This window comes from Mobula hypostoma, chromosome 23, assembly GCF_963921235.1.
Source record: "Mobula hypostoma chromosome 23, sMobHyp1.1, whole genome shotgun sequence".
Classification (NCBI taxonomy): domain Eukaryota; kingdom Metazoa; phylum Chordata; class Chondrichthyes; order Myliobatiformes; family Myliobatidae; genus Mobula; species Mobula hypostoma.
The window spans coordinates 11,291,955-11,314,272 of NC_086119.1; the positions used below are offsets into that span (position 1 = coordinate 11,291,955).

General features: G+C 44.4%; 1 protein-coding gene across 12 annotated transcripts in view; it reads right to left on the reverse strand.

Moving 5' to 3' along the window:
- Nucleotides 1-22,318, reverse strand: part of msi2b (musashi RNA-binding protein 2b) — a 650,971-nt gene that overhangs the window by 97,278 nt on the left and 531,375 nt on the right. For 6 of the 12 annotated variants that reach the window (XM_063031625.1, XM_063031624.1, XM_063031622.1 and 3 more), the window contains exon 11: nt 7,287-7,403. In XM_063031625.1, the coding sequence (XP_062887695.1) occupies nt 7,287-7,403 (117 nt within the window). Of the gene's footprint in view, nt 1-1,612; nt 1,688-7,286; nt 7,404-22,318 lie in introns of all 12 variants that reach the window. The other 6 variants (XM_063031626.1, XM_063031623.1, XM_063031621.1 and 3 more) reach the window with 2 other exon arrangements.

The window sequence follows — 22,318 nt, forward strand, 5'->3', positions numbered from 1 at the left end:
CCCAAGAGGCAACTAGGCTCAGGTAGCAGATCCTGACGCCCAGTCTCCAGCCATCCTGAATGGCCTTGGCAGCTGCCTGTTGTCAATGACTGCCTCAACTCTTTTCAAACGTCCATGAAATTCAAAAGCATTTAAAAACGGCCAAGACAGGTTTAAGTATGCCAAAATATTATAAAAACATTATGAATATTGAAATTATGCATGAGGACATTGAACAGGTCAAAAAAATTGTTTAAAGATATAAATATTACTTAAGATAAAGGACAAAATCCCAAACCATTTCTCTTTCCTTCCCCATCCAGGTTGATAATCCCTTTCAAAACAATTGATCTGTCAACCACAGAGTGAGGAGCCAGATGCAAAGTGCATCTGGCTCCCCACGGCCACTCTCAGCTCAGTGCTAAGTTCAGGGGGTTGACTGCACCAGAGTCTGACCCCAGCCCAACAGATTTGTACCCAAGCCTTTCTTTAACACATGGCACGATGGGTTAATGGTGATATCATACAAACAGCAGTAAAATGCAAATTGTGAACTTTAAATATACAAGTATCACAAATTCATAAATTTATGCCATCTAGTGGTGTACAACACTCGTGATACATTATTCCCTAGTGAGTCTGCCATTCTGCCATGGCCCAAGTTATGGGCCCTCTTCCTCACCTTGTGTGACCACTACAAAGATTCAGCTGAACAACACAATCTCGCTTTCTGGTTTTTAAACTTGGCATTACTGAGTAATTACAACGAATTTATCTCCCTACTACAGAATACTTCCCCCTTAAGAGAATATCTCCTAACTGAGGAGTATTTCCAGAAAACATTGTCCTGAGTCCTGTTGAGGATTCAACACCTGTGGACACCAGAACTTGTGAAGATCATATGTGAAGGTTGAAGAAGAACATCAGGACTGATGGAATCCGAGATCGACCTTGCTATTGGCTTCCACACTCCCAGGTCAGTGTAAGGGTATGGCAAGAGTGTAGCAAGGATACTACCCCGCTTCTTCTGACTGCAGATAGGTTTGGGATCAGGACCAGGAACTGGCACTGGCCTGTCTACTCAGTGCTCATTGGGAGATGGTCCATTAGTTGAAGCCATGCCAAATGTGTATCATTGATCACATCAGCCTTGCCTGTCCCGAGTTGAGAGGATGGAGTCTCTGGGTGAGATGGGGAGGGGATGAGTTATGGGGTCAGGCTCCATACTTGGGAACGAGTCAAAGGGGGATTTGGTCCAACACATGAATGGTCTGGGTACCGAGAAGATCTGGCACTGTGATGGTTATAGGAGCTGCCAACGACATCTCACATAAGCATGCATCTCAGCTCCAGAGGCAGAAGAGAGACATACAAAACTAGAGGCAAATGCAGGCAGAGAGGACAGAGGGAGATGTTTCATGAAACTGGAGACAAGGAGCTGAAGAACAAAAAGAAATCGAAATAAAAAAGGGTGCAAGAACTGAATGAAAAATAGACATTTCTCTCAAGTAGGTATGAATGTTTCTCATTTCTCTGTTTGTGCAGTGTGTTGTTTTTCTCTCGTAAAGAACAAGCGACATGCAGCTAACGTTGGAAGTTGGACATGTGACAGGATTAAGAGGCAAGGACAAACCTTCCCGCTGAGCACGCTCAGTAGAGTGTTTGAGATGGAGGTGCGCAGGTCCGAGTGAAAGAGAGGTGGGAAACACTGCCTCAGAAACACTCTCTCACAGCGGCCCAACCATTCGAGGGAATAAAAAAAAACAACAAAAAGACATAACTACTCACACACCTACCGACAGAGTCATGTATTTACGTTGATTATGTTCCAGCTGGCAGATCTGAGGGAGCAGCCCAGGGGTCCTGCAGGGCATGTCCTACAGAAAATAAGCCAATACTCCAGACCCATGATGGGATGGGATTTTTGTTTTCCAGTGTGTTTGTTTGTGGAGATGAATTGATCTCCCTCCCCTCCCTCTCTCCCCATCATCGCTTTATTCCCACCCTCACTTCTCTCCCATCAACCTTCCATGACCAAACTCAAAGTTCAAGCTCTGAGGATGAGGTGATGAAGATGATGCCTCAACTCTTCAGCTTCTTCCATTAAAGCTCACACTAAGGTGTGGGCGAGTCAAGGGTCATTTCCGGGGCCAGGTGATAGCATGGCAGTTGGCTTAACTGTTTTACAGTGTCAATGATCACCGATTGGGGTTCGATTCCTATCGCTGTCTGTAAGTGATCGTGCGGGTTTCCTCCATTTTCTCCCAGTGACGTGTGGGTTTCCTCCGGGTGCTTCAGTTTCCTCCCACATTCCAGAGATGTACAGACGTGACACCAGTTAGTGAGTTGAGGGCCTGTTATGTTGGCAGATCTTGTGGGCTGCCCCAGTATAATCCTCACAAATTTGATTTGATGCAAACAATGCATTTCACTGTATGTTTCGATGTACATGTGACAAATAAAGTTAATCTTTATCGTTAGAGGAAAGCATCAATTCTTCCCTTTCATACTGGTGAATGCTCGGTACCTTCCCACCGCTGGGAATCCAAAAGGCCAGGAATTTCATTGTCCCGCAGACACTAGAACCCATTCTGCTATAGTAAGCAGTGCTAGGCCAAACAGTGAGAAGCACTGTGTGTATCTCTGTCTCTTGAGTCAGTCAGAGTGAGGTGAGAAAGAAGCAAGAATTTTATCCTTCCAAGATATTTTTCAATTCCACCAACTGGGAAATTAACTGGAAAGAATTTAAAGGAATCATAAATAGCTAGTTGGAATCATTTCCATCGAGCAAGTTCAACATACTTTGCAGGGGACTAGGATTAAGGCAGAGTCCACAGCTTCCGATGGGAGAAGAGCTGATGTAACTTCAGCAGACGACAAGGAGAGGAAGCGGGATAGTGAAATTACTGCTGCATTGTTTCTGCAGAGCAGATACAATGGGCTGAAAGGCCTCCAGTGAGTCACTACCTAACCGAAGAGTTGGTCGGGTAAAGTGGAGTCGTCAAGCAAGGTTGTACAGTGCCTATAAAAAGTATTCACCCCCCCCCCCGGAAGTTTTCATGTTTTGTTGTTTTACAACATTAAATCTAAGTGGATTTAATTTGGCTTTTTTGACACTGATCAACAGAAAAGACTGTTTCGTGTCAAAGCGAAAACAAATTTCTACAAATTGGTCTAAATTTATTATAATCATTAAAACACAAAATAATTGACTGCATAAGTACTCTCCCCCTTCAAGTCAGTATTTAGTAGATGCACCTTTAGCAGCAATTACAGCCTTGAGTCTGTGTGGATAGGTCTTTATCAGCTTTGCACATCTGGACAACACAATTTTTCCCTATTCTTCTTTACAAAACTGCTCAAGTTTTGTCAGATTGCATGAGGATTCATGAGTGAACAGCACTTTTCAAGTCCAGCCACAAATTCTCAATTGGATTGAGGTCTGGACTCTGACTTGGTCACTCCTGGACATTAACTTCACTGTTTTTAAGCCATTCCTATGTAGCTTTGGCTTTATGGTTGGGGTTATTGTCTTGCTGGAAAGACGTTCTTCTCCCAAGTCACAGTTTTCTTGCAGACTGCATGAAATTTTTACTCCAGGATTTTCCTGTATTTTGCTGCATTCATTTTACTTTCTACCTTCACAATCCTTCCAGGGTCAGCTGCAGTGAAACATCCCCACAGCATGATACAGCCACCACCATGCTTCACAGTAGGGATGGTGCGTTTTTGATGATGTGCGGTGTTTAGTCTGATAGCCAAAAACTCAATTTTGGTTTCATCAGACCATAGAACCTTCTTCCAGCTGAGTTCAGAGTCTCCCACATGGCTTCTGGCAAACGCTTGCTGACATTTCATTTGAGTTTTTTTTTTCCCCAAACACTGGCTTTGTCTTTACCACTCTCCCATAAAGCTGTGACTGGTGAAGCACCCAGGCAACAGTTGTTGTATATGCTGTCTCTCCCATCCTAGTCACTGAAGCTTACAACTCCTCCACAGGAGGAGGCCTCCCTCAACTAGTCCCCTTCTTGCACGGTCACTCAGTTTTTGAGGACGGCCTGCTCGAGGCAGATTTACAGCTGTACCATATTCTTTCCATTTCTTGATGATTGACTTAACTGTACTCCAAGGGATATTCAGTGACTTGGACATTTTCTTGTATCCATCTCCTGACCTGTGTTTTTCAATAACCTCTTTGCAGAGTTGCTTGGAGTGTTCTTTTGCCTTCATGGTGTAGTTCTTGCCAGGATACTGACTCACCAGCAGTTGGACCTTCCAAATACAGGTGTATTTTTACCACAAACAGTTGAAACACTTTGACTGCATAAAGGTAATCTCCATTTAACTACTTATGTGACTTCTAAAAAACCAACTGACTGCACCAGTGATGATATGGTGTGTCAGTATAAAGGGGGTGAATACTTATGCAATCAATTATTTTGTGTTTTATATTTGTAATTAATTTAGATCACTTTGCAGAGATCTGTTTTCACTTTGACACGAAAGAACCTTTTTCTATTGAACCTTTTTCTATTGATCACTGTCAAAAAAAGTCAAATTAAATCAATGATGAGTCAATGTTGTAAAACAATAAAACATGAAAACTTCCAAGGGGGGGGGAAGGTGAATACTTTTTATAGGCACTGTACAATGACAAACAGAGGATCAAGTCTCTCTTCCTTCATCTAATTCCCATTTGCCTCTCGAAAGTGCCAGAGTGAAGCCAAGTTTGACTTTGCCCGGGCTGGGACATTCTCATGTTTGGAACACACAAGAAAAGATGCTTGTTCTGCAGCTTAGAGAAAAATACTCTGACCAGCCATCTCCCAACCCCACCCATCATCAGCTGGTCTCAGTGCCCTGTAGCTAGGAAGTGGGAGATAGTTCGGATCCTGAAGGGGTGGAGGGGTGATGACATTTTTTTAACATGCAATAAGTTAAGGTCTTCTCACAGGGGCCAGCTTCCAAAATGACAGTGAGGTGTCACCATACTCTTCCTGATTCTGGCACTGTCATGTTGTGTGGACCACAGGGCCTTCCTCACCTGACGCCTCAGACTTAGGGTATAACCTCACTCAGCAGATGGGTAATCTCCCTCTGTTCCAAGCAGGAAAACAAGTAGGTCCTCCAGAAAGAGAGGGTCAAAATGGCTACCCAATACAAAATGGTTGCCTTGGCAACAAAGAGGGGTTCTGAGTCAAAGCGGGTGAAGTGCTGTGGCTGTCTCTCTGTGATTTGAGTCAGCCAATGGGAGGTGAGAATGGTCCTTACACTTTGGGGTGACATGTGTGATCCTAGTGCCTGCCTATCGCTTCCTGTTCACTGCCCTTCGAGACAGAGGCTGGTAAGTGGCCACGTAGGGGTACAAGGGACAGCATCGTGTCAAAGGAGAGCATCATGTGCCCTCTCCAGTAACGAAACGAGGCTTTACTCCACCGGGACACAGCAGACAATGCAAAGAACGTTGGCCAAGTCCCTTTCAGAAGGAGTTAAAGCTTTGTCCGGAGCTAGTCAACGAAATATTCAGCCTAAGCCCGTGAGGCTGAACTAGAATGTAATGATAATTTGTGGAGTTTGGCAGACAGCCCTCATCCCAGCACCCAGTACACATCAGGAACCACTGTAGTCCATCAAATCTGCCAACCAGAGCCACCTTCATGGCTGTCAAAGTTCAGTATATTGCAAAGATATTAATACCCATGTCAACATTGTTAAATGGTTCAGGCACAGAATTTTCAAATGCTTTAGTATATATATTTAAAAATGCACCAAAAGCACTCTAATTAAATAATGGAAGCAAGTTTTAACGTCATCTCTACCGACTCCAGGCAGAGCAATCATGAGCCAGGTTAGCTGGTTAGGACAATGACAGCAGGACAACTAATGAGAGGGGACATGGGGCGGGGGGTGAGGGTAGGTGGGGATATGGAGGGGAAGGGGAGAAAGAAAAGGGAGAGAGAGAGACTGAGAAAGAATGGGAGAATGAGAGAGATAGCGAATAGGAGCGATAAGAATTAGAGAGAATGAGTGACAAACGAGACAGAACGAGAAAATAAGAGCAAGAATTGAGAGAGAATTCGAGTGAGAAAGAGAGAGAATGAGACAGATAAGAGAGAGAAAGTGAGCGAGAGTAGAAGATAACAAGAGAAAGGGAAAGGGAAAGAATGAGAGAGAGGGAGAGAATGAGAGAGAGAGGGAGAGAGAGAATGAGAGAGAGAGGGAGAGAGAGCATGAGAGAGAGGGAGAGAGGGAGAGAGAGAGGGAGGGAGGGAGGGAGAGAGGGAGGGAGGGAGGGAGGGAGAGAGGGAGGGAGAGAATGAGAGAGAGGGAGGGAGGAGAGAATGAGAGAGAGAGGGAGAGAGAGAGAATGAGAGAGACAGGGAGGGGGACAGCGAGTGAGGGGAGAAGTGTGGGATGGAGGAAGGGAGGGGCAGGCCAAGACGTGAGGGGAAGGGAAAGTGAGATGGGGAAGGGGCTTGGAGAATGGAAAGCAGACGTTAAAAAAGATGACGAAGAGGGAGGGTGAGGAAATAAAGTGAAGAAAGGGACTATGGGAAAGGGCAAAGGAATATATCTACAGAGAGAACAGTGAGTGAGAAGCTGGGTTAGGGACTCAGGTGACAACAAAGGAGGCAGGGTGAAGGAAAGGAGGAACGGGGAGGAAGGTTGGTGGGAGAAAGCAAAAGTAGAAAGCAAGCACATGAAAGAGAAAGACTCAAACTTAGACGGTGCTTGAAGAGGTGGGAAGCAAGGATACAGGAGAGAGACTAGGAGTGGGATGAATGGAATGAAGCAAAAGAGGGAGAGATGGGTTCTTCTCATTTAAGCCAGAAAGACTTGCTAAAGGGGCAACAATTATCTTTGCTCCCTCAGAATCTTTTCTATTGCTTCCCAAAAGAAGCAGCTTGGGATTGAACGGGCCCTGATCCAGTAACTGGCCAATCACTGCTCAGCACCACAGTTAAAACCAGCACACCAAAATCTAGGAAAGTCATTTTTATGTTTGCAAGCAGCACACGTTGGCATAGGAATTAAATTTAGAACCACACCATAACTCTTGAAACAAGCCAAATAGCCTGGTCAGCCCACTCTCCCTGGTAACAATGTGCCAAGCTAGGGCCTGTCCTGTTGCCGTGAACCAGGACATGACCATTCCAGGCCGGAGCTTGTGGCTTTGGGTGAACCCACTCTCCCACCCCCCCCACACCGCACCCCCACCCCCAAGAGCGCAGCGAGAGCTGACAGAGACCCGACAAGAGAGTGACGATGGACAGCTGCAGCCACACAGAATTCCAACGGAGCTTTACCTGCCCGTACATTCTGAGGGTATGCCATGTAGCCGCCTCTTCCGCGGGTGCCCCTACCTGAGCCTCGCGTCGCTGCCGTTGCTGCTGCCACTGGGCCATAGGCTGCTGCGGGAAAGCCTGCGTACAGGGGGAAGAGAGAGGCAGGAATGTGTAAATTGATCGGGCAGTCACAGCACTGCAAGACGTTGGAGCAGAATTCATGTAGTTTCCTCTTTTCCCTCTCTATCTCTCTCATTCCTCATTCTCTTATTTGCTTGAGCAAACAAATCTCAAGGTTGTATAATTTATACATTCTTTAATAATAAGTGAATCTTGAATCTTGTTTCTCACATTCTCTCTCTCCCTCTCTTTTTCTTTTTTCATTCTCTTTCTCATCCCTCACTTTCTCTCATTCTTCATTCTCTCTCATTGTCTCTCTCCCTTATTTTCTCTCTCTCTCTCATTACCTCTTTCTTCCCCAGTCATTCTCTCATTATCTCTCTCTCATTTTCCCTCCCTCTTATTTTCTCTCTCGCTCTCGTTGTCTCTCTCTCTCTTCCCCAGTCCTCATTCTGTCTTGTCTCTCTCTTATTCTCCCCTTCTATCTCTTTCTCACACAATCTTCATTCTCTCTCCCCCCACCTTCCCCCTCTCTCTCAGAGAGAGGGTATCTGGAATGAGGTGTCGGAGTGCTGGAGGAGATAAGAGCGATGGCGGTGTCTAAGGGCTCTTTGATAGGCACATGAATATGCTGAGGTTGGAGGGATACAGACATCCGTGTTGGCAGAAGGGGTTAGTTAGTTAGGGATTTAATTACAGGTCTAATTAGCTTGGCTCAACATTGTGGGCAGGATTTCCTGTTCCTGTGCTTTACTGTTCTATGTGCTTTAGGCCATTCAGCCCATCAATTCTTCTCTGTCATTCAATCGTGGCTGATTTTTTTTTGCAACCCCACTCTCTCTGTAACACTAACCCCCCACTTATCAATCAACAATCTATGCCTTAAATACACCCAATGGTAGATGCAGGTTCAATTATAGCATTGAAGAGAAGTTCAGGTAGGTATGTGACTGGAAGAAGTCTGAAGGTCTTGGTGCAGGTAGATGGGACTGGGCAGAAGATCAGGTGAGCATGGATTAAATGGGATGAAGGGCCTGTTCATTTCTACTGTAACTATTATAGTAGCTACTGACTCTATGATATGTGGACGGGTTATTGAATAGGAATGGTTTAGACCAGGGGTCCATGGACCTCTTGCTTAATGATATTAGTTTATTGTATAAAATAATCGGGAACCCTTGGTTTAGATGTATATGGGCCAACGCCGGCAAATTGGTCCAGCTCAGGAAAGCACCTTCGATGAATTGGACTGAAGGTTGTGTTTCTCAACTGTCTGACTTGATGACACACACAAACAGGTAAACTCTCACATGTATGTGTGTGCTTTTGCACACAGCCCTTCATTTCCCCTTTAAACCCTTCCAGTAATCTAGTTTTTGTAACCTCACTGCTGTCAAAATTTCCAGGAATTTACTATCCTTTGTGCAAAGACAGTCTTAGCATCTCAGTGTTAATGTCTGCCCCCTTAATTTGTAAGCCGTCAACTTGTTCAAAACTCCCCTACTTGTGAAAAAAATTAAACATCTTCCCTCTTATACCTCCTCAGGATGTTAAACCTTTCAATAAAATTATCTATCATTCTTCTAAACTCTAACTTCCTTTGCCTCTTTTGATGCGACAACCCTTTCATCCTTGGAATTAGGAGAGTGCACTTCTTCTGGAATGTCTCCTCTGCAGTTATTCTTTCTTAGGAAGGCAATATTGCTTTACTTTTCACTTCAAATATGAAGTGGATGCATATAAATTTTCTTTTTGGATGCACATAAAATGGGAAAACATAGACAAATTTGATAACAAGCATGATAACAGGTGCACCACAAAGCTGTGAGCTTAGCCCCTGCTCTACTCACTTTACACTTATGTTTGTGAGGCTAACCACAGCTCCAGTGGCAAATTTAAGCTTGCTAACAACACCATTGTCATTGGCTGAATCAAAGGTGGTTGATGAATCAGCACACAGGAAGGAGATTGAAAATCTGGCTGAGGGGTGTCACAACAACAACCTCCCACTCAATGTCAGCAAGACCAAGGAGCTGATTATTGACTTCAGGAGAAGGAACCCAGAGGTCCATGAGCCAGTCCCTCATTGGGAGATTAATGGTGGAGCAAATTTAAATTCCTTGATGTTATTTCAGAGAATCTGTCCTGGATCCAGCGCATATGTAGGTGGATTAAGGAGAAAGCACAGCAACGCCTCTACTTCCTTAGGAGTTTGTGAAGATTCAGGATGACATTTAAAACTTTGACAAACTTCTATAAATGTGCGGTGGGGAGTATTTTAACTGATTGCATCACTGCCTGGTATGACAATACCAGTGCCTTCAAATGGGAAATCCTACAGAAAGTAGCCAGTCCACATGGGTAAAACCCTCCCAACCAGTGAGCACATCTACACGGAGCGTTGTCGCAGGAAAGCAGCAGCCATCATCTGGGACCCCCGCCAGCCTGGACACGCTCTCTTCTCTCTGCTGCCATCAGGAGGAAAGTCTAGGAGCCTCAGCATCCATACCAACAGGCTCAGGAGCAGTCACTACCCCTAAGTCATCAGACTCAATTTCACTCACTCCATCTCCAAACTGCTCCCACAACCTATGCACTCAACTTTCAAGGACTCTTTATCTCATGTTCCTGATATTTATTGTTTATTTATTAATTATTATTATTATTTTCTCTTTTATATTTGCACAGTTTGTTGTCCTTAGCCCACTGGTTGTTTGTCCTGTTGGATGTGATCTTCCATTGATTCTAGCGAGTTTCTTGGATTTACTCTGTATGCCCGCAAGAAAACAAATCTCAAGGTTGTATACAGTGACATATATGTACTTGAATGATAAATTTACTTCGAACCTTGGTTGGATTTCAGATCTGTCAAAATAATTAGACTGCCACATTTGTGTAAAGTACTTTGAATCCTTAGGAAATATCCTGCACTATCAGTGTAATCCACCAGGTGGCAGTAGTGTCCACCCCCTCATCAATCAGAGATCAGTTTGAAGGTCAGTGCATTGACTAACAATCACCAGTTAGCAATGGTAAACAGTACTAAACGACAGTGCCACACTCCCTCAGTATTGCACAGTGTTAAAGTGGTCCAACTCCCGTTCAACAGGCTTGGGCAAGTACAGGCGGAGGTTGTAACTAAGTTTCCAGTAATTTTTTTTCTGTCAGTACATAGTGCGCTAAGAATGGATGTAGAGTTAGTGGTATTCCTTGTGTGAGACATAGGAACTTTGGGAGTCATCCATTCTCCCTGATAACTCCATATGCTCGAAGTACACCTTAGAGACAGAATTAAGGATCTGGAGCTGCAGCTCCTCAGAGACTACGTTAAGCTGCAGCTCGATGACCTTCAGTTCATTCAGGAGAACGGAGAGGTGATAGATAGGAACAAAAAGGAGTTTGTCAACCCTAAGTTGCAGGAGGTAGGTACCTGGCTGACTGTCAGGAGGGAGAAAAGGAATAAACAGGCTGTGCAGAGAACTGCTGTGGTCATTCCCCTTAATAATAAACACACCACTTTGGATACTGTTCAGCGGGGAGGGGGAACAACCAACCAAGGGGAAGCCACAGCGAGCAGGTCTCTGGCACTGAGTCTGTTTCTGTGGCTCAGAAGGGAACGGGGAGGAAGAGGAGTGTTGTAGAGATAGGGGAGGAACAGAAAGCAGGTTCCATAGACGTGACAAACATACCCGGATGGTATGTTGCCTCCCAGATGCCAGAGTCAAATCGGGTCCACGGCATTCTAAAGGGGGAAGGTGAATGCTAGAGCTGGTGGGGAGGGTTTGAACTAACTTGGCAGGGGAGTGGGAACCAAAGTGATAGGGCTGAGGATGGTGCCGTTGGTTTATAAACAAAGGCCGTGTGTAGTGAGATTGTGAGGAAGGGCAGGCAGACAATAGGGCAAAATTAGTCATAGTCATACTTTATTAATCCCAGGGGAAATTGGTTAAAATTGCAGCTAGTGGGATGTTTTGAGGTATAACATGGGGGCAAAATCGAAAAGGGTGATGAATAGAAGATGGAAGGTGTTATATTTGGAATGCACACTGCATACGGAATAAGGTAGATGATCTTGTAGCACAGTTAGAGACTGGCAGGTACAACATTGTGGATATTGCTGAGCCGTGGCTGAAAGAAGATCATAGTTGGGAACTCAACATCCAAGGATATACCTTGTATCAAAAGGACAGGTAGGTAGATAGAGTGGGTCGGTCTGTTGGTAAAAAATGAAATTGAATGCTGATGGTTAGGTTAGAGTTAGATGACATAGGATTATAAGATGCAGAATCCTTGTGGGTAGAGTAAAGAAACTGTAAGGGTAGAAAGACCCTAATGGAAGTAGTATATCAGTCTCCAAGCCAGGATGTGGGATAGAATTTACAATGGGAGATAGAAAAGGCATGTAAAGGCAATGTCAGGATAGTTGTAGATTGGAAAATCAGGTGGTGCTGGATCCCAAGAGAAGGAATTGGTAGAATGCCTAAGAGGTGGCTTCTTAGAGCAGTTTGTAGATGAGCCCACTAGGGGATCAGCACGTCTGGATTGGGTGTTGTGTAATGAACCAAATTTGATTGGGGAGATTAAGATAAGGAACCCTTAGGAAGCAGTGATCATAATATGATAGAATTCACACAGGAGGGAGAAGCCAAAGTCAGATGTATGAGTATTACAGTGGAATAAGTGGAACTACAAAGGCATGAGGGAGAAGCTGGCCAAAGTTGATTGGAAAGGGCACTAGCAAGGATGTTGGCAGAACAATAACGGCTGGTATTTTTGGAGACGCAGTTTGAAAGATGCAGTATAGACACATCCCAAAGTTAAAGTAGTATTCTAAAGGGATGGTGAGCACCATTGCTGACAAAGGAAGTCAAAGACAGCATAAAAGCAAATGAAAGGGCATACAATATCGCAAAAATTAGTGAGAAGGTAGAGGATTGGGAAGCATTTAAAAACCAACAGAAGGCAACTAAAAAAACCATAGGTAGAAAAAAATGAAATATGAAGTGAAGCTAGCCAATAATATAAAAGAGAATACCAGAAGTTATTTCAGACATATAAAGAGTAAAAGGAAGGCAAGAATGGATATAGAACCACTGGAAAATGATGCTGGAAAGGTAGTAATGGGGGATAAAGAAATGGTGAAGGAATTTAATTAGTATTTTGCATCAGTCTTCACTATGGAAGACACTAGCATTATGCCAGAAATTTAAGAACGTCAGGGGACAGAAGTGAGTGTTGTTGCTATTACTAAGGAGGGTATTTGGGAAGATGGAAAGTCTAAAGGTAGATAAATCACCTGGACCAATAGAATACACCCCAGGGTTCTGAAAGAGGTAGCGGAAGAGAATGCGGAGGCATTAGTATGATCTTTCAGGAATCACTAGATTCTGGAGTGGTTCATGAGAACTGGAAAATTGCAAATGTCACTCCATTCTTTAAGAAGGAAGGGAGGTAAAAGGAAGAAATCGTAGGACAGTGGTTGGAAAGATGTTGGAGGCCATTATTAAGGATGAATTTAAGGGGCACTTGGAGGCAGCTGCTAAAATAGGTGGAAGTCAGCATGGGTTTCCTTGAAATCATGCCTGACAAATCTGTTGGAATTCTTTGAGGAAATAACAGGTATGATAGACAAGGGAGAGTCAATGAATGCTGTTTTTCTTGGATTTTTAGAAGTCCTTTGACAAGATGCTGCACATGAAGCTGCTTAACATGTTAAAATCATGGATAGAAGTTTGCTGACTGGCGGGAGGCAAAGAGTAGGAATAAAGGGGAGCCTTTTCTGGTTGGGTGCTGGAGATCAGTGGTGTTTTCCATAAGGGTTGGTGCTGGGACCAAGTCTTTTTGCATTATATGCCAATGATTTGGATGATTCAATTGATAGCTTGTTTGTGTTGATGGCTTTGTGGCCAAGTTTGCAGATGATACTAAGAAAGGTGGAGGGGCAGGTAGTGTTGAAGAAGCAGGTAGTCTGCAAAAGGATTTAGACAGATTGGGAAAGTAGGCAAAGAAATGGGAGGTGGAATATCATGTACAGCTGTGTATGGTCATGCACTTTGGTACAAGGTATAATGGCATAGGCTATTTTCTAAACAGGGAGAAAATTCAAAAATCAGAGATGCAAAGAGACTTGAGAGTCCTTGTGCAGGATTCCCTCAAGGTTAACTTATAGGTTGAGCTGGTGGTAAGGAAAGCAGTTGCAATGTTAGCATTCATTTCGACTAGAATATAAGACCAAGGATGTAATACTGAAGCTTTGTAAGGAATTGGTCAAATCGCACTTGGAGTACTGTGAGCAGTTTTGGGCCTCAAATCTAAGAAAAGTTGTGCTGGCATTGGAGAGGGTCCAGAGGAAGTTTATGAGAATGATTCCGGGAGTGAAATAGTTAATGTATGAGGGGCACTTGATTGCTTTGTGCCTGTACCCAGCTGAGTTTAGAAAGAGGGGAGATCTCATTGAAACTGAACAAATATTGAAAAGTCTGGGTAGAGTGGATGCAGGGAAGATGTTTCCTATAGTGAATGAGACTGGGACCTGAGGGCACAGCATCAGATGAGACGGACATCCACATAACACAAAGATGAGAAGGAATTTGTTTAGCCAGAGGCTAGTGAATCAGCGGAGTTCATTGCTACCGGCAGCTAAGAGGCCAAATCACTCAGTATATTTAAAATGGTTGATAGGTTCTTGATTAGTGGTGTCAAGGGATATGGTGAGAAGGCAGGAGAATGAGATTGAGAGGGATAATAAATCGGCCATGATGAATGGCGGAGCGTGCTTGATGGGCCAAATAGCCTAATTATGCTCCTATGTCTTATGATCTGAAATTTTGGTCAGGAGGTCAGGCAGCATCAATGGAGGGGAATAAACACTCGACGTTTTGGGCTGATACCTATAATCAGGAGTTATTCTTGCATTTTGTGCCTGTCGCTCAAGATTTCCAGCATCCGCAGAATCTCTCAGGTATATACAAATATATCTTCTCAATCACAGTCACAAACGGCACCAGTTTAGCAGATCTAGCAATAGCAGGTGCCAACGTCAGCATCCTGAACACAGGCCAGTAGAGTATTGATTGCCTTTGCATGAGACACTAAACCAGGGCCATTTCCACCCTCTGTAAAAATACTGACACACTACTTCAGAGAAGAGCTGGGAGGTCTCCAGCATGTCCCGGCCAATATTTCTCCATCATTTAATATCACTGAAGAAACTGGCCATCTGTTCATCACTATGTTTATGGGAGCTGTCTGTGGGAGAACTGATACAGACAGGAAAAGTTTAGAGGGATATGAGTCAAAGACCATTAAGACGCCTACCGTCCAGGACATGCCCTCTTCCCATTACTTTTCTCTTTATCTCTCTCTCTCCCTCCCTCCCCTCTCTCTGTCTCTCTCTATATCTATCTAACCACCCAAGACATGTCCTCTTCTCATTATTACCATCAGAGAGGAGGTACAGGAGCCTGAAGGCCAACACTCAATGTTTTAGAAACAGCTTCTTCCCCTCTGCCATCAGATTTCTGAAGGGCCACGAACACTACCTTGCAACTCCCTTCCCTCTCACCCTCTCTCTGTGTCTATCTATCTATCTAACCACCCAGAGCATCTCCTCTTCTCATTACTGCCGTCAGAGAGGAGGTACAGGAGCCTGAAGACCAACACTCAATGCTTTAGAAACAGCTTCTCCCCATCTGCCATCACGTTTTTGAAAGGCCCATGAACACCACCTCATGAATTATCGTTTTGTCTGTCTGTCTATCTATCCAACCACCCAGGATGTGCCCTCTTCTCATTATTACCATCAGGGATGAGGTACAGGAGTCTGAAGACTCACACTCAACGATTCAGGAACAGCTTCTCCTCCTCCACCATCAGATTTCAGAACAGAATAAATTAATCCATCAACACTACATTATTTTGTATATATATTTTTCACAATGTAACGATGATTTTTATGTATCACACAGTACTGCTGCCACAAATCTATAGATTTCACAACATACGTCAGCAAATAATAAACCTGATTGTGACCCTGAAGATCTGCTTGCAAGGTTTCCTTTTTAATTCTCCCACATTCCCCTCAGCTCTCTCATCCACACAGCGCAGGGAACTTACACTGCCCAATTAAACTCCCGACCTGCATGTCTTTGAGACGTGGGAGGAAACCAGAGCACCTGGAGGAAACCCTTGCAGTCACAGGGAGAGTATCCAAAGTGGATGTGGGAATCAAACACTTGTCCCTGATCCTGTGAGGCTGTGGGCTTACCAACCATGTTACTATTCCGTCGCTAATGGTGTCAGGGTTCCCCACTGTTGGGTAACTGAGGGGCTTATAAGATTTATTCGGGCGCCATAAACCAGCCTTGCAGTTGGAAACAAACTAAAGAGATATTGTCCCCGAATGAATCAGGAGGATTTACTTTTCTCTCAGTATGGAAGAATAAATGATATCAAAGCAGGTCAGAGCTCTGAGATGAGGTTGTGTGTTCAATTCTCAGTCCAGGCTGACACTGTGGCGCCACACAAAAGAGATCAACACTGTTGGAAGTGCAGTCTTTTGGATAAGATATGAAACTGAAACATCTGCACTTTCAGGTGGACAGAGACGATCCCACAGCTCTATTCTAAACAGCGGGGGAATTTTCCATCTATGCTCTGGCTTCTATTAATTCCTCATTCAACCATACTAAAAAGAAATCATCGCATTGCCATTTATGGGAGCCTACTGTGCGCAAATTGACTGCTGCCAATTTCCCTTTTTATAACCTTTACTGGACAGAGGGCCCTCCCTTGGCTGTGAAAGGCTTTGGAAGGCCTTATGGCCATGAGGGTTACCGTGGAAACACAAGCCTTTTCCCATCATTTCTTTCTGAACACCCTCCACCCATTTGACAGACTCAAACAGATGTACGACTTCGTTAACACACAAAGGCTTATTAATAAACTTACTTCAAATAGTCAGAGCAGACAGCGTAAGCATGAAGGGCATTTGTCGTCGGAACTTCAAAGGTTTCATAACCCTGGGAAAACAGGACTCTGTCTGGGAATTCGCTGATGTGGTCCAGGAGAGATTTTGTTTAACTCATTCCTGGTCGAATTAGTTAAATTAGCAAGTGCACACAGTGGCTACCTCAACAACAGGCCACACCAGCCCTTGCACAAGCTGGCGCTGACTTAACCCATGGGAGCTGGAGATGATAACGAGATAATTAAGGTACAGGGTGCAAAAGGTGGCTGAGGTCTACTGTCCTCTCCTATCAGATTCCCTCAACGTTAGCCTTTTCCACCTATCACCTGCCAGCTTCTTACTTCACTCCCCTCTCCCCCCTCCACCCTCCTTCCCCCTCACTTGGTCTCACCTATCACCTGCCAGCTTGTACTCCTTCCTCCCTCCCCCCACTTTCCTATTATGGCTTCTGCCCCCTTCCTTTCCAGTTCTGATGAAGGGTCTTGCCCCGAAAAATCGACTCTTTATTTCCTTCCATTGGTGCTGAGACACCTGCTGACTTTCCCTACGATTCTGTGTGCGTGGTGTTTATGACAGTTGCTGAAGACGCTCACACAGGGAATTACTGGCTTTATGCTAGCAATTGTTAATATGCTGGACTGGTTACAATTAAATGTATTTGTTCCACAAACATTCCACAAGAACTTTTGTAGAAACTCAGGCTGACTCCAACTCCTTCTCCACTCACAGTTCAGATTCAAAGTTCAAAGTAGGGATATGTCACCATATCCCGGCTTGAGGTTAATTTTAGAAACCATAGAAAAACTACAGCACAGAAACAGGCCTTTTGGCCCTTCTTGGCTGTGCCGAACCATTTTCTGCCTAGTCCCACTGACCTGCACACAGACCATATCCCTCCATACACCTCCCATCCATGTATCTGTCCAATTTATTCTTAAATGTTAAAAAAGAACCCGCATTTACCACCTCGTCTGGCAGCTCATTCCATACTCCCACCACTCTCTGTGTGAAGAAGCCCTCCCTAATGTTCCCTTTAAACTTTCCCCCCTCACCCTTAACCCATGTCCTCTGGTTTTTTTCTCCCCTTGCCTCAGTGGAAAAAGCCTGCTTGCATTCACTCTATCTATACCCGTCATAATTTTATACACCTCTATCAAATCTCCCCTCATTCTTCTACGCTCCAGGGAATAAAGTCCTAACCTATTCAACCTTTCTCTGTAACTGAGTTTTTAAAGTCCCGGCAACATCCTTGTAAACCTTCTCTGCACTCTTTCAACCTTATTAATATCATTCCTGTAATTTGGTGACCAAAACTGAACACAATACTCCAGATTCGGCCTCACCAATGCCTCATACAACCTCATCATAACATTCCAGCTCTTATACTCAACACTTTGATTAATAAAGGCCAATGTACCAAAAGCTCTCTTTACGACCCTATCTACCTGTGACGCCACTTTTAGGGAATTTTGTATCTGTATTCCCAGATCCCTCTGTTCTACTGCACTCCTCAGTGCCTTACCATTAACCCTGTATGTTCTACGTTGGTTTGTCCTTCCAACGTGCAATACCTCACACTTGTCTGTATTAAACTCCATCTGCCATTTTTCAGCCCATTTTTCCAGCTGGTCCAAATCCCTCTGCAGGCTCTGAAAACCTTCCTTACTGTCTACTACACCTCCAATCTTTGTATCATCAGCAAATTTGCTGATCCAATTTACCACATTATCATCCAGATTATTGATATAGATGACAAATAACAATGGACCCAGCACTGATCCCTGTGGCACACCACTAGTCACAGGCCTCCACTCTGAGAAGTAATCCTCTACTACCATTCTTTGGCTTCTTTCTTGAGCCAATGTCTAATCCAATTTACCACCTCTCCATACCTAGCCACTGAATTTTCCTAACTAACCTCCCATGCAGGACCTTGTCAAAGGCCTTACTGAAGTCCATGTAGACAACATCCACTGCCTTCCCTTCATCCACTTTCCTGGTAACCTCCTCGAAAAACTCCAACAGATTGGTCAAACATGACCTGCCACGCACAAAGCCATGTTGACTCTGCCTAATAAGTCCCTGTCTATCCAAATGCTTGTAGATTCTGTCTCTTAGTACTCCCTCCAATAATTTACCTACTACCAACGTCAAATTTACCGGCCTATAATTTCCCGGATTACTTTTCGATCCTTTTTTAAACAACGGAACAACATGAGCCATTCTCCAATCCTCCGGCACCTCACCCGTAGACACCAACATTTTAAATATATCTGCCAGGGCCCCTGCAATTTCAACATTAGTCTCCTTCAAGGTCCGAGGGAATACCCTGTCAGGTCCTGGGGATTTATCCACTTTAATTTGCCTCAAGACAGCAAGGACCTCCTCCTTTTCAATCTGTACAGTTTCCATGATCTCACTACTTGTTTCCCTCAATTCCAGAGACTTCATGCCAGTTTCCTTAGTAAATTCAGATGCAAAAAACCCACTTAAGATCTCCCCCATTTCTTTTGATTCCGCACATAGCCGACCACTCTGATCTTCAAGAGGACCAATTTTATCCCTACCAATCCTTTTACTCTTAATATACCTGGAAAAGCTCTTTGGATTGTCCTTCACTTTGACTGCCAAGGCAACCTCATGTCTTCTTTTAGCCCTCCCGATTTCCTTCTTAAGTATTTTCTTGCACTTTTTATACTCCTCAAGCACCTTATTTACTCCCTACTTCCTATACATGTCATACAACTCTCTTTTTTTTATCAGAGTTGCAATATCCCTTGAGAACCAAGGTTCTTTATTCCTATTCACTTTGCCTTTAATCCTGACAAGAACATACAAGCTCTGCACTCTCAAAATTTCTCCTTTGAAGGCTTCCCACTTACCGATCACATCCTTGCCAGAAAACAACCTGTCCCAATCCACGCTTTTTAGATCCTTTCTCATTTCTTCAAATTTGGCCTTCTTGCAGTTTAGAACCTCAATCCTAGGACCAGATCTATCTTTATCCATGATCAAGTTGAAACTAATGGTGTTATGATCACTGGAACCAAAGTGCTCCCCTATACACACTTCCATCACTTGTCCTAACTCGTTTCCTAATAGGAGATCTAATATTGCATCCCCTCTAGTTGGTACCTCTATATATTGATTTAGAAAACTTTCCTGAACACATTTTACAAACTCTAACCCATCTGGACCCCTAACAGTATGGGAGTCCCAATCAATATGTAGAAAATTAAAATCCTCTACCACCACAACTTTATGTTTCCTGTAGTTGCCTGCTATCTCTCTGCAGATTTGCTCCTCCAATTCTCGCTGACTATTGGGTGGTCTATAATACAACCCCACTAATGTGGCCATACCTTTCCTGTTTCTCAGCTCCACCCATGAGGACTCAGTAGGCAAGCCCTCTAATCTGTCCTGCCTGAGCACTGCTGTAATATTTTCCCTAACAAGCAATGCTACTCCCCCACCTTTCATTCCTCTGCCTCGATCACATCTGAAACATCGGAACCCTGGAATATTAAGCTGCCAGTCCTGCCCCTCCTGTAGCCAAGTTTCACTAATTGCTATAACGTCATAATTCCACGTGTCAATCCACGCCCTCAACTCATCTGCCTTCCCCACAATACTCCTAGCATTGAAATATATACACCTCAGAAGATTTTTACCACCACTCACAACCTTTCTATCAGCGGCTTTTCTTGAACCTTTAACATCATTTATTTTCACCCCAGCCACACTGTCAGCTCTGGCACACTGGTTCCCATCCCCCAGCAAGTCTAGTTTAAAGCCTCCCCAATAGCACTAACAAACCTCCCTGAAAGGATACAAGGAAACTCCCCTTGTAGTTCAAGTGTAACCCGTCTCTCTTGTACAGGTCCCGATGATCCTGAAATCTGAAACCCTGCTCCCTACACTAGTTCCTCAGCCACTTGTTCATCCTCCAGAGCATCCTATTCCTACCCTCACTGGCATGTAGCACAGGTAACAATCCTGAAATTACCACCCTCGAGGTCCTGCTTTTCAACTTCCTACCAAGCTCTCTATACTCACTCTCCAGGACCTCCTCACTCTGCCTTGCTATGTCATTGGTACCGATGTGCACCATGACATCTGGCTGATCACCCTCCCACTTCAGAATGTCATGCAATCGATCAGAGACATCCTTGACCCTGGCACCCAGGAGGCAACAAACCATCCTGGATTCTCTGTCACGACCACAGAACCTCCTATCTGCACCTCTAACTATCGAGTCCCCTATCACTACCGCTCTCCTCTTTTTTCCCCCTCCCTTCTGCACTGCAGAGCTAGACTCAGTGCCAGAGATCCGGCTACTGCAGCTTGTCCCTGGTAAGTCATCCCCCCCAACAGTATCCAATGCGGTATACTTGTTGTTGAGGGGAGTGGCAGGCATTCACAGTAGAACGAAGAAGTACAATAGAATCAATCAAAAACTACACAAAACAAACAAGCAAATAATAAATACTGTAAAAACAATAATACAGAATGAGTTGTAGAGTCCCTGAAAGTGAGTCTGTTGGTTGTGGAATCGGTTCAGTGCTGAGGTGAGTGAAGTTATCTACGCTGGTTCAGGAGCCTGATGGCTGTTGGGTGATAACTGTTCCTGAACCAGGAGGTGTGGGACCTAAGGCTCCTGTACCTCCTCCCCGATGGTAGCAGCAAGAAGAGAGCCTGGCCTGGATGGTGGGGGTCCTTGATGACGGATGCTGCTTTCTTGTGGCAGGGCTCCTCGCAAATGTTCTCAGTGGTGGGGAGGATTTGTCCTGTGATGGATCGGGCTCTATCCACCTCTTTTTATAGCCTTTTCCATTCTTGGGCATCGGTGTATCCCTGCTGGGTCGCGATACTCTCAGGAAACTCCCCACTGTACATCTCCAGGTGTTTGTCACAGTTTTGGATGATAAGCGAAGAGGATGTGGCTGAGTTCTCTATTAATTACCGTGGAGAGCATTCTGACAGGCTGCTCTCACGGAGGGGCTACTGCACAGGACCCAAAGAAGCTGCAGAAGGTTGTAAACCTAGTCAGCTCCATCTTGGGCACTAGCCTACAAAGTACCCAGGACATCTTCAGGGAGTGGTGTCTCAGAAAGGCAGCGTCCATTATTAAGGGCCTCCAGCACCCAGGGCATGTCTTTTTCTCACTGTTACCATCAGGTAGGAGATACAGAAGCCTGAAGGCACACACTCAGCGATTCAGGAACAGCTTCTTCCCCTCTGCCATCCGATTCCTAAATGGACATTGAATCTTTGGACACTACCTCACTTTTTTTTAATATACAGTATTTCTGTTTTTGCATGTTTTTTTAATCTATTCAATATACATAATTCATTTACTTGTTTTTTTTAACTTTTTTTTTTCTCTGCTAGATTACATATTGCATTGAACTGCTGCTGCTAAGTTAACAAATTTCACGTCACGTGCCGGTGATAATAAACCTGATTCTGATTCTGATAATGTGCTCTAGTTGCACTGTTATGCAGAGTGATTCTCTCAGGGTCAAGCCTATCGAACCCACTGATGACCTTAAAGGTCCGTGGAGTCACCCATCAGCTGTCTCTTTGCGGAAAACAGTCTGGCTACTACAAGCCAGTCAGCATCTGTAGGAAGAGGTACAGTCTACGTTTCAGGCCGAGACCCTTCGTCAGGTCCTGACGAAGGGTCTCGGCCTGAAACGTCGACTGTACCTCTTCCTAGAGATGCTGCCTGGCCTGCTGCGTTCACCAGCAACTTTGATGTGTGTTGCTTGAATTTCCAGCATCTGCAGAATTCCTGTTGTTTGGCTACTACAGCATGCGTTTCCAATTCTGTTCTTGTGAAATGTCTGAACTGACTAACGGAGATATTGAAACCATTCATGAAATTCCTTTTTCTATATCCACGGAGTGAAACTCCTAAATATCACCGTTGGGTCTGCTTTCACCATTTCCCTGAACAGCAGTG